Source organism: Hemiscyllium ocellatum, chromosome 39 (assembly GCF_020745735.1).
Source record: "Hemiscyllium ocellatum isolate sHemOce1 chromosome 39, sHemOce1.pat.X.cur, whole genome shotgun sequence".
Lineage (NCBI taxonomy): Eukaryota > Metazoa > Chordata > Chondrichthyes > Orectolobiformes > Hemiscylliidae > Hemiscyllium > Hemiscyllium ocellatum.
In genome coordinates, this window is record NC_083439.1 from 22,467,334 (window position 1) to 22,480,190 (window position 12,857).

Sequence of the window (12,857 nt, forward strand, 5' to 3'; positions counted from 1 at the left end):
ATCTATTTTACTAAACTTGCCTTTGCTTAGGGTGTGGTTATGGATGTTACTATAGAACATAGAAAAGTACATCATAGAACAGGCCCTTTGGCCCACGATATTGTGCCGAGGTTTGTAACAGTTAATTAGTGGTAGTTAATATATCTATAATTTTATTAAGCACTTTGATAGAGTTGCAGTGAAGCAGATTCTTTTCTTTTTATTTTGCCTTGATTTTAACAGCAGTGTAAAATTAAAATGTGATTTGTTTAATGTCTAGTAGTTTGACCAATTAAATTATATTTGGAATGCAACATCTTACTTTTAAAATATAAAAAAAAGGGTCTAGACTATCTCCTGAACATATTTTGAGGTGGTTTAGTCTGGTCCAATAATCTGGAAGAGACAAAAAGACTGTAGATGCTGGAATCCAAAGTAGACAAATAGGAGGCTGGTAGAACACAGCAAGCTAGGCAGCATCAGGAGATAGTGAAATCAACATTTTGGATAGGAACCCTTCTTCAGGACTAAATGTGAGGATAGGAGGAGCTACAGATAAAGAAGGTGGGGTGGGGAAATGTGGAGAGGGTAAGGGAATGGTGAGGTAGTGACCGATGGATACCACCTGACTGGCCGATGGGAGGGATGAATCTGGAAGGAAAGGTTGGTAGGTGGAATGGAAGGGAGGAGACAGGGCTAGAATGGGAGCTGGGGTACAGGTGGGAAGGTTATTTCAAATTAGAGAACTCAATGTTGCATCCTCTGGGCTGTAGGCTGCCCAGGTGGAAGATAAGGTGTCGCACCTCCTTCGTGGACTGATTCACTGCGGCAATGGAAGAGGCCGAGGATGGACTCCCGAAGGGAGAGTGGGAGGGGGAACTGAAATGAGCAGTAACTGGGAGGTCAGGTTGATCGGTTCAGGCCAGGAAAAGATGCTTGGCGAAACTGTCATCTAGTCTATGTTTGATCTCACCGACATAGAGAAGACCAGATGGGGAGCACCAGATGCTGTAGACTAGATTGGAGAAGATGGAGGTGAACCTCTGTTTCACCTGGAAGAACTGTTTTGGGCCCTGGATGGAGGTGAGGAAAATGTTGTACGGGCAACTGTTGCATTTTTTCAGTTACAGGGAAAGTTACTGGATGGGATTGGAATTGTGGGGAGCGTGGCATGAGCCAAGATGTGGCGAAGGGAACAGTCCTTGTGGAAGGCAGAGAGCGGTGGGGAGGAGACGATGTTCTGGGTGGTAGGGTCTAACTGGAATTGGCAAAAGTGTTTGAGGATGATATATTGGGTGCAGAGACTGGTGGAGTGGGAATTGAGGACAAAGGGGGAAGCCTATTTTTATTATGTTTGGGGGAGGGGTTTAGAGCAGTGGAGTAGGGAACAGTATGTGGTGGAGGGCTATCAAAATGACAAGGGTGGGGGGAACATTGCCTGAAATAGGACTCCATCTGGGATGCTTGGAAGTGGAACGTCTCCTCGTCAGAGCAGATACGACAGAGATCAACCAGATCATCTCCCATCTCCACTCCACCCCTCACCCTACTCTCTTTTTCCTATAGCTCCCCCTATTCTCCCAATCGAGTCCTGAAGAAGGGTTGATGCCCAATACATTGATTTCTCCTCCTTCTGATGCTGCCTGGTTTGCTATAATCTTCGAGTCCTGTTTGAATAGTCTAGAAGAAATTGACCTGCCTGGGTGGCACGGTGGCACAGTGGTTAGCACTGCTGCCTCACAGTGCCTGAGACCTGGGTTCAATTCCCGACTCAGACAACAGACTGTGTGGAGTTTGCACGTTCTCCCCGTGTCTGCGTGGGTTTCCTCCGGGTGCTCCGGTTTCCTCCCACAGTCACAAAGATGTGCGGGTCAGGTGAATTGGCCATGCTAAATTGCCCGTAGTGTTAGGTAAGGGGTAAATGTAGGGGTATGGGTGGGTTGCGCTTCGACGGGTCGGTGTGGACTTGTTGGGCCGAAGGGCCTGTTTCCACACTGTAAGTCTAATCTAATCAAACAATGTTGGAAAATATACAATGAAGCAATGTTTAAATATTTTATGGACATCTCTCTTTGACTGTGAGCCACAACCCAAGGACTCTCCCCAAGTAATAAAGCAATTATTCCAGATGAGCCTCATGCTTAAATCATCCAAACAAGATCACAAGAAACCTATTATACTTATTTATCTGATATCAACATGACTTCCTGCAAAAATAATAGAATGTAAAATAGCTGATTAAATGCTGTTATGGCCTCTGTTTATGATCAGAATTGCTAGTCCAATATTCAGTCTTCAACAAACTACAATTTTCTCTGCCTAAGGACTGGGAAGATCAAAGCTAGTAAGTTCAGTTCTATCACAAACTACATACATTGCTAACAATTCCATCTATCGGCCCAGGCACTATCTCAGAGTGAACTTGGATGGTCACAAACTTGGCATCATGTTAAACTTTCAGCTCGGTTCCTTGCCTTCTTTATCACAAAGACTGTCAAACCCCATCTTCAAAACTGCCCATCCAGGTCCAGTCTCTCTGTTGCAGCCTCACTCACCCATGTCTCTCTCAACTTCACACTACCAATGATCTCTGGTCAGCCTCCCATCTTCTGGCCTTATGTAAACTTTAGTTGATCAAAACTATGTTGTCTGTATCTGGTCCTCCCTGACCTACTGTGACTATTTACTACTTTGACTCATCCTTAAAGTTCCATCCCTCATGTTTAAACTTATACTTTGTCTTATCCATTCCCACCTCCAAACCAATCTTTCAAATCAATTTTTGTAATAAAGGCCTACTAAAGGAGATAAAAATTGATCACCTATTTGCCATTTCTGGCTAGAAATAGCTGTAAATATATCAGCCTTGAGTTTTGCAATCATTCTGCATGTTGCCATCATTGAGGATGGAGATGTTATCAGAGCTTTCCCCTGTATTCTTTAGATTTTTTTTAGATTTTAGATTAGATTACAGTGTGGAAACAGGCCCTTCGGCCCAAGAAGTCCACACCGACACGCCGAAGCACAAACCACCCAGACCCATTCCCTTACATTTACCCCTTCACCTAATACTACGGGCAATTTGGAATGTGGGAGGAAACCGGTGCACCCGGAGGAAACCCACGCAGAGACGGGGAGAATGTGCAAACTCCACAGAGTGTCGCCTGAGGCAGGACCTGAACCTGGGTCTCTGGCGCTGTGAGGCTGCAGTGCTAACCACTGTGCCACCATGCCGCCCATTTAGATTAGATTAATTACAGTGTGGAAACAGGCCTTTCAGCCCAACAAGTTCACACCGACCCTCCAAAGAGCAAGCCACCCAGACCCATTCCTCTACATTTACCCCTTCACCTAACACTACGGGCAATTTATCATGGGTAATTCACCTAACCTGGACTGTGGGAGGAAACTGGACCACCCGGAGGAAACCCTTGCAGACATGGGGAGAATGTGCAAATTCCACACAGACACTTGCCTGAGGCGGGAATTGAACCCAGGTCTCTGGCGCTCTAATTGCCCACCATCATTCAAGATCTGATTCATTGGTTGTCATGCTCTATTTAATATACATAGTCCAATGTTGCATCTACAGAAAGTCAGCATCTCTAACTTAGATATATCTGATGTTGCTCCTGAGCAGGCTCTTCTACATTCCTTGTTGAACTCAAGTTTGACCTAGATTGATGGCAATGCGGAAGTGAGGGATATTCCAGGCCAAGATCACAGGTCACAGCAGAATGAATATCATTCTGCTGGTACTGATAGTCCACAGTGACCCAGGGATTTCTCGGAAGTTCAAGAATTGTTCTGAACTATTCCATTTAGCAGCATAGTAGAATCACACATTAAAGAAGCATGCAGACTTATAAAGACCGAATGGCAGGCACTCCTGCCAAGGGTTGACAGAAATGTGAATTTGCAATAGATTGGCCAGGTCGAGGTCATTTAGGGTTTTCCCTCCTGTCCCTTCTCTCACTAACTGCTGCAGGCCAAGACTGGCAACTTCATCCTTTAGGACCTGGCTAGCTCTGTGAGGAGTGGTGCTACCAAGCCATGTGGTTGTGCAACTTCAAACCTCCACCTACAAAATAGTACGTACCACTTACACCCAGGCATGTAAAACATGCAGGGGCACTAATGCATCAGCAGGGTGATGAGTTGTAATCATCAGATTTCATTGCCCAAGCTTAACCTGATGTTTTGAGACTTGATGAAACCAGAAGTTCATACTGAGAATTCCCAGTGTCACCAAATTCATAATACTTGACTGCAACCTCTGCTGGGTTTGTGCTGCCAATCAGACAGTCCTAGATGCTAACTTAAAGGTATGATTCTGAGAGAGTTGGGCAGCTCTCCAAGCTTTGGCACAATTTTCCAGATGTTTATGAGGCGAAAGGTTGTGTCATTCCATCCCTGAATATGGTACAACTAATTACTGACTTTAAAACATGATAGAAATAGTTAATGATTTTAAAATGTTTATTACATGCTGACCAAACGGAAACTAAAGAAAGCATGTTGTTAATTCTGATTCAATGAAAAGACAAAGCATGAGAAAAGCTTCTGGCAAGAAATTTAAGATCTTCTGGATATGGATTTACTTGTAATACTTATTTTACTGTGGCTGTAATTGCAATGCTGAGATCAACAAAAGAGGCCATAGGCATATGATTATTGTCTATGTTAAGTTTTTTTAAGCACAAAGATAAAATATTTTGGAAATAATTGTATAATGCAAGAAAATGTTCAACTAATTTTGTCATTTCTTCTAACAGCAAAATTCTACAGATGAATTTACTCAGTCAACACAGCTATTTAGACACAAATGCATCTTCAACACACGCAAAAGAGATAAGTGCTTTTAGCAAGAGGACAGTAGAAGGAGAATGTGTTTGTCCAAAAATAGGCATCTTTTTGATTATCTTGCTAGATTTCTGGCATTCCACATAGAAAGTAAGTTCGATCTTGACTTCAAATAACAATTCAACTAAGTTTTCTTTAGCAAGTTAACTTTGAGAACTACCAGAGTCATGACAGGACACCTTAGTTTCAGGAAAAAGACTTAAGTTTGGGGTAAAATATGCTGCCTCCAAAGACCAGCATGAAACAGCTCATAAACTTTGCTCAGCTAAAGAACTCAAGTATGGATAAAACAGTATGTGTAAATGGGTATATCGGAGGTGAGCATGAACAGCTCTTTTATAAATAAATTTTAAATAAACCTCGAAGTCCACTTTCAGAACTAATGAATCTTAACCCTTCAAGAAAAGAAGCTTCCTTCTTACAAACTGGAATTGCCTGAAACAATTCAAACTTAGAAGGGGGAAACAGTTGTTTGAAAAATAGAGAAATGGAAATATTTCAACAGAAAAAGAGACGGCTGTGTTCTATAATTTCACAAACACAGAATGAAGAGCAGAATGCAAGGCATTTTAAAATGAAGAAGTACCTTTCACAGACGTGTGTGATGAAAGTAATGGAGCAAAAGATTTAGTGAAAGGTCTACTTCCAATAACTTAATTGCTGCAATTACTTCTAAGGATGATAATTGGTTCTTCTTGACCAAAGAGGCTTTCAAAGGCTACAAAATAATTCCAACATACCCATTAGACTGGAGTTTATGAATGGTGTTGGTGATAAACCTTCATGGGGTCCTAATCGACCTTCATTCAAATGTTCACCATAGTGAGGACTGTCTGCAAAGGCCTGTGGGGGAAAAAAAAAACACCAGCGTTCATGAAGTAGTCATGTAAATTATATATTACATATTTGGACTAATAATTAGTCGTCTATTCAGGTACACTGAAGCTTAACAATTACCAACTTCAAATTTCCTGGAAATTCTGAGGATAATACATTAGCTTTAACACCCAAGTATTTTCCTTTGATTTTTCACAGCAATCTTATTCAGAGATATGTTTACTTAGAATTTAAATCATATTTCAAATAGATGAATGTTAGAGCAAAAGCAGATTGCAGTGCTCAAACATTTTTGTTATGTTAAACTAACCAACTACGAAATATGAGCCAGAACACAATGACAATATGCTCATCTATATCCATCCATTGCAAATTGCTGCTCAAATCTGTCACACATCCAGGTGCAAAGAAAAGGACAATAAAACTCAAAACGGACTATTAAATTAACCATTAATTAAAAACGTCAATATTTGAATAAATATCGAATAAACTAGCCAGTCAAATGCCTTTCCATTTCTTAGACAGTAAAAGGCACTTAATCAACAAGTACATAATCAGCACAAATCAAAGGAATGTTTTAATTCTCTAAAGTGAGAAAATGATAAGAACCATGAGAAGAAAAAAGCAGAGTTCATGCTTCAGGTTAACGTCCTTTGATGAGATAATCATCAAACCAAAACACTCCTCTCTCCGCAGATACTGCCTGAGCTGCTGGGTACTTAGAATACTTTATTTCTAATTGCTGATTTCCAACATCTGCAGTATTTTACTTTCGTATTAGACCCCAAAGGTTGGTATTTACTAATTGATCGGTAGCAGTTTTCTTTTCAAATTCTCAAATGCTACAAGACTTTGTAGTGAAGAGTGTTAAAATTAGGTAAACTATTGAAATGAAGGCAGCTGGAATTTCAAAGCACTCTGACTCAGAAAAGCTGTTTAGTCGTAAACAGGGATTTAAAGACGCAACCAACCAAGCAGCCAGTTGGAAAATCCTCTATCCAATTTTGGATGAATCTTCCATCACTGTCTGTAAGCAGGAAAAGATGGTATAACAGCATGGCCATCTCTTAGACCTCACTTCAATATTCATCATCATCCAGCCACTCGAACAGATGTTTCTTCGTTCCACTCTCCTGCAGTTATACTAATGATTGCAAAACCGAGAGGCGCACTCAGCAAGATGATTTTTCTTGACAATATTCCCATCAACTCTTCACATTCTAGAGTCACAGCCCAAATATAAACAGATTTATCAGTGAAGCAGTCTCCTGGTTATTGGGAGGCTGCAGCGGAGCAGGGGCTCCTGGTTGTGGGACGAGTGTGGGTCTTGTACGGGACACAATGGCGTGGTGGGGCCAGTGACAAAGAGATACTGTCGGAAGAGAGGCAACTCTGACACTGGTGGGTCAGATGCAAGTGTCGTTGGTCAGCTGGTTCAGGACTCATGGCAAAAATGGAGCAACCAAATGCAGTCTCTTTCAGCTATACCTTTTTATTTTTAAACTATTCAAAATGGCACTGGATTGTGTTGATAGTTGAAGCTTTTCACTGGACTTTACGGTGTTGTCATTGTCGAGTACAAGTGACGGGAGATCATCATTCATTCATTCAAATTCACAATAAGAAAGAGGACATGGTGGTCTCATTCAGGCAAATTCATCATTCACACATCACATGAAATTTGTTTGAAGGGACTGTGTCAGCTGCAATTCAGAGTGGCTTTGCTTCTGAGTCAAAAAGTTGTGGAGATTAAGTGCAGTCTAGGACTTGAATACATCAATCTAACAGTCCAGTTCAGTACTGATAGAGTGCTGTCACTATCAGATTGCTATTTGTGGAAGTCTGATGTGCGCTAAACAGCTGCTGTGTTTTCCACTTCACCAAAATTATAGAACTTTAAAAGTACCTCAGGAATCATTAAATGCTTTGGGGCATACATGAAAGGCATTCACTAGTCTTCATCTCAAATTTTATTTTAAAAATGTACTGTATGCAACTAATATTTGAAATACTCCTGGGGATGGCAGTAATGAGTATGCAACATTGACTTGTTCAGTAAATATTCATCAAGCACTCTATGATTGCTCCAAGAGGCAAGTGACTAAATAAGAATACCATTTTCCATCCAACACTTTTCCTAGTGTCCAAGTAAGACTGGAAACAAAATAAGAACCAGAAGATTGCATACTCAAATGTATTATTTGGGAGAAAAAAAGATCAAAACAGTGGCACTTTTAAGAGGAGGTAGCTAGACAAAGGGCAGTAACCATTTGGAGATTTTAATTGGCACAGGAATATTTATTTATTATTACCTTCTGATATTTTTTCTTTCCTTCTCTCCTTTTTCAATTTCACTTCCCCGTAGGTCAACCTCATTCCCTGACAGCAAATCTTACGAAGATCTATGTCCAAGCTACAATGTGGAAGCAGATGATTAACCTAAAAAGTCTATGGTGAAGTTTACTCTACCTGAGCAAATATTTTAATTACTTCTACAAGCAAGTGGGACGAGAGTAGGTTGGAATATTTGGTTGGCATGGACGAGTTGGACCGAAGGGTCTGTTTCTGTGCTGTATATCTCTATGAGCACATGGTCAGTGAGGGAGAAAGAGAAAGAAACCTACACTGCTAACCGACACAGCAGTGAATCTGCACAGTTACTGTTTTTGCTGTGTGAGTTCGTGTATCTCTGGACATCGGAGAGCATCTAGGAAAAATTAAAACAGCGAAATCACAGCTGATGTTGGAGGAACTGTATGGGAGAGATCACAGCACACAAACAGATAAGTGAATAGTTTTTCATGTGTAACCTTGCTCTAAGTCTACAGTAGTGAGTAGAGTGGGCTCTTCCTTGATTATATGTCTATTAAGATCTGTCTCTTGATTAAATTTCAAAAATATAAACCAGAAGTATAAAGTTAGCCTAGAGCGCTGTTTTTTTAGAGAAAAAAGATGGGACTATTTTCTGGGTCTGTCAAATGTGAAGGAGAAAAGATAGCCTTTGTAGAGTGACATGCTCTTCCTGCTGGATGTCGGAGTTTAGGGAGACTTTCCATATTACTGATGATTACGCTGCAGGAACTATCTTTTGATGCGAATTCCATCAGATCACATGTATCAGTTGGAGTGGCAGTCCGAGGCAATAAGGAATTTACAGGAGCGGAGGGTGTGAATGGATGGCTGTTACAGGAAGGGAGAAAAATTGCAGATAGTCAGGTAGATAGGTTAACTCCAGGAAAGGCAGATGGGGCAGTCAAAAAATGCGAGTGTTCTGTGGCTATCCCCATTTCAAACAAGTATGCTGTTTTGGAAAACGTAGGGGGTGACAGATTCTCAGGGGAATGTAGCACGGACAGCCAAGTTTCTTGTATCAAGGCTGGCTCTAATGATCACCTTATTGAGATTGTATATTGGACCCCCTAATAATCAGCAGGAAATTCAGAAATGAATTTGTAAAGGAGATCTCAGTTATCGATAAGAATAATAGGATGATTATGGTAGGGGATTTTAACTTTCCAAACAGACCGGGACTGTCATAGTGTTAAGGGTTTACATGGAGAAGAATTTAAGTGCATACAAGAACATTTTCTGATTCAGTGTGTGAATGTACCTACTCTTGAGAAATAAGGCAGGGCAGGTGACTAAGGGGGGGCAGGGTTTGGAATTTGGGGCCAGTGATCATAATTCTATTAAAATAGTGATGGAAAATGATAGACCAGATCTAAAAGTTGAAGTTTTAAATTGGAGGAAGACTAAATTTGATGGCATTACGCAAGAACTTTCAAAAGCTGATTGGAGACAGATGTTCACAGGTAAAGGGACGACTGGAAATGGGAAGCCTTCAGAAATGAAATGAGAGTCAAGAGGCAGCATATTCCTGTTAAGGTGAAAGGAAAGGTTGGTAGGTGTCAGGAATGCTGCATGACCAGAGAAAATGAGGTTTTGGTTAAGAAAAAGAAGGAAGCATATGTCAGGTATGGACAGGAGAGATCAAGTGAATCCTTAAAAGAGTATAAAGGCAGTAGGAGTATACAAGAGGAAATCAGGAGGACAAAAAGGGGACATGAGATAGCTTTGGCAAATAGGTTTAAGGAGGATCCAAAGGGATTCTATTCATACATTAAGGACAAATGGGTAACAAGGGAAAGAATAGGACCCCTCAAAGATCAGCAAAGCAGCCTATGTATGGAGCTGCAGGAGACTGGGGAGATAAGAAACAAATATTTTGTATCAGTGTTTATTGTGGAGAAGGACATGGAACATACAGAATGTGGAGAAATAGATGGTTACATTTTGAAAAATGTCCATATTACACAGGAGGTTGAGCTGGATGTCTTGAAACACATAGAAGTGGATAACATCCTCAGGAACCGATCAGGTGTACTCTTGAACTCTGTGGGGAGCTGGGGATGTGACTGCTGGGCCTGTTGCTAAGATATTTGTATCAGTGATAGCCGAGGTGAGGCGCCAGTAGACTGGAAGTTGGCTAATATGGTGCCACTATTTAACAAAGGTGGTAAGGACAAGCCAAGGAACTAGACACTGGTGAGCCTGACATTGATGAGAGGCAAGCTGTTGGAGGGAATCCTGAGTGACAGGATTTACATGTATTTGGATAGGCATGGACTGATCGGGGTAGTCAGCATGGCTCTGTGCATGCGAAATCATGTCTCACACACTTGATCGAGTTTTCTCAAGTAGTAACAAAGAGGATTAATGAGGGCAGAGCGGTAGATGTGATCTAAATGGACTTCAGTAAGGCATGTAACAAGGTTCCTCATGGTAGGCAGTTCAGCAAGATTAGATCTCATGGAATACAGGGAGTACTAGCCATTTGGATACAGAACTGGTTCCAAGGTAGAAGACAGAGGGTGGTGATAGAGGGTTGCCTTTCAGACTAGAGACCTGTGACCAGTGGTGTGCTACAAAGATTGGTGCTGGGTCCACTTCCTTTTGTCATTTACATAAATGATTTGTGTGTGAACATAGAAGGTATGGTTAGCAAGTTTGTAGATGTCACCAAAATTGGAGGTTTAGTGGACAACAAAGAAGGTTACCTCAAAGTACAACAGGATCTTGATCAGATGGGCCAATGGGCTGAGGAATGGCAAATGAAGTTTAATTTAGATAAAGTCAAGATGCTACATTTTGGAAAAGCAAATCAGGGCAGGACTTATGCACTAACAGTAAGGTCCTAGGGAGTGTTGTTGAACAGAGACCTTGGAATGCGGGTTCATAGTTCCTTGAAAGTGGAGTCGCAGGTAGATAGTATAGCGAAACAGGTGTTTGGTATAGAGTCAGAGTCATACAGCGTGGAAACAGACCCTTCGGTCCAACTCATCCATGCCAACGAAGTTTCTCAAACTAAACTAATCCCATTTGCCTGTGTTTGGCCCATATCCCTCAAGTTTTCCTACTCAGGTACTCATCCAGATATCTTTTAAATGTGATAACTGTACTTTTCTCTGCAGCTCTGTGTGAAAAGGTGGCCCATCAGGTTCTTTTTAAATCTTCCTCCTCTCACCTTAAAATTATGCCCTCTAGTTTTGAATACCCCTACCCTAGGGGAAAGACCTTTGCTATTCACTTTATCTATGCCCCTCATGATTTTATAAACTTCTATAAAGTCATCCCTCAACTAATACTCTTCAGTGAAAGAAGTCCCAACCTGTCCAGCCTCTCCATAGAACTCATACCTTCCAGTTCTGCTAACATCCTTGTAAATCTGCTCTGCACTCTCTTCAATTTAATAATATTCCCTTTACTGGTCAGAGCATTGAGGATAGGAGTCAGGAGGTCATACTGCAATTATACAGGACATTGGTTAGGCCACTTTTTGAATAGTGTGCGTAATTCTGGTCTCCCTCCTATCGGAAGGATGTTGTGAAACCTGAAAGGGTTCAGAGAAGATTTACAAGCATGTTGCCAGGGTTAGAGCATTTCAGCTATAGGGAGAGGCTGAATAGGCTGGGACTGTTTTCATTGAAGTGTCAGAGGCTGAGGTGACCTTATAGAGGTTTGTAAAATCATGAGGGGTATGGATAGAGTAAACAGACAAGGTATTTTCCCAGGGTAGGGCTTGTGCAGAACTAGAAGGCGAGACGTTTAAGGTGAGAGATGGGTATATGAATAGGAAGGGTTTCGGTATGGGCCAAGTGCTAGCAAATTGAACTAGATTGGTTTCGATATCTGGTCAGCTTGGACGAGTTGGACCGAAGGGTCTGTTTCCATGCTGTACATCCATAGTAAGAAACAGTTGGAGAAACTTTCATTGCTCCAATTCTGAACCTATGCTATTCACAAACTTCTCAGTCTCTTGTGAATGCACCATAATGCCCACAGCTGCTACTCATGCTTCAAAACACTGGACTTGCGTTGCTCCAGCAGGAAGCATTTCCTGCATCAATGGTCATCCATACTGAGAAATATCTAGAATTTCCCATGTACTGCAGGTTGTACAAACAAGGCCTGAATTCCCCACACTTACTGAATAAAACAAAGACTCTTGTGTATATTGTACCTTTATTCCAACGTAAAGGACAGACTAGAAAATCTTATTTACATTCCAGAGTCCCACTAAGGTCTGCCACCAGCCTGTCTGCTTCTCTGCAAGGGTCATCACCTTACCAACCCCTCTCAGTGATTTTGACTGCTTGTCACAAGACCTCACTTTGCTCACACCTTTTTGTTAATAGCTGAACCATGGAATAAAACAAAACTTGTGTGTTCTGGTAGCTGAAGCTAAAAACCATAAATTTTTAGAAGAATTCAAATCAAAATTACTCCTACAATTAAAAAAAAACTAATTTTCCTAACTGCAAACCTACCAAAGCATATAAATTAATCTCCATTCTACAACTGCTCATGTTAAATTTGAGAAGTGTGACCCACTTCGTTGGAAAGATAGCAATGAAAAAAAAATTTTTTTTCGGAAAATAACAAACCTCTCCCTCACTGCATTGCTTCGCTTCTCATTGATTCCAATCCCAAATGACAAGAGGATGTAAAAGGACAGCATGTGTAATAAATGGAATGCGCTCATGACAGAATATACAGAACCACAGACCACGGGGCAGAACGAAGGGCACTGGAATTCATAGGAAAGAAAGCAGCTCAAGATCACTTCAGCCTATAACCCAGAATCCTCTGGGACAATTAGATCAACAGTCACTGAACAT

The 12,857-nt window shown here is 41.3% G+C and overlaps 1 protein-coding gene across 3 annotated transcripts in view; it reads right to left on the minus strand.

Moving 5' to 3' along the window:
* Positions 1 to 12,857, minus strand: part of tcf12 (transcription factor 12) — a 332,010-nt gene that overhangs the window by 215,064 nt on the left and 104,089 nt on the right. For all 3 annotated transcript variants that reach the window (XM_060853127.1, XM_060853128.1, XM_060853126.1), the window contains exon 5: positions 5,583 to 5,685. In XM_060853127.1, coding sequence (XP_060709110.1) covers positions 5,583 to 5,685 — 103 coding nt within the window. The remainder of the gene's footprint in view (positions 1 to 5,582; positions 5,686 to 12,857) is intronic.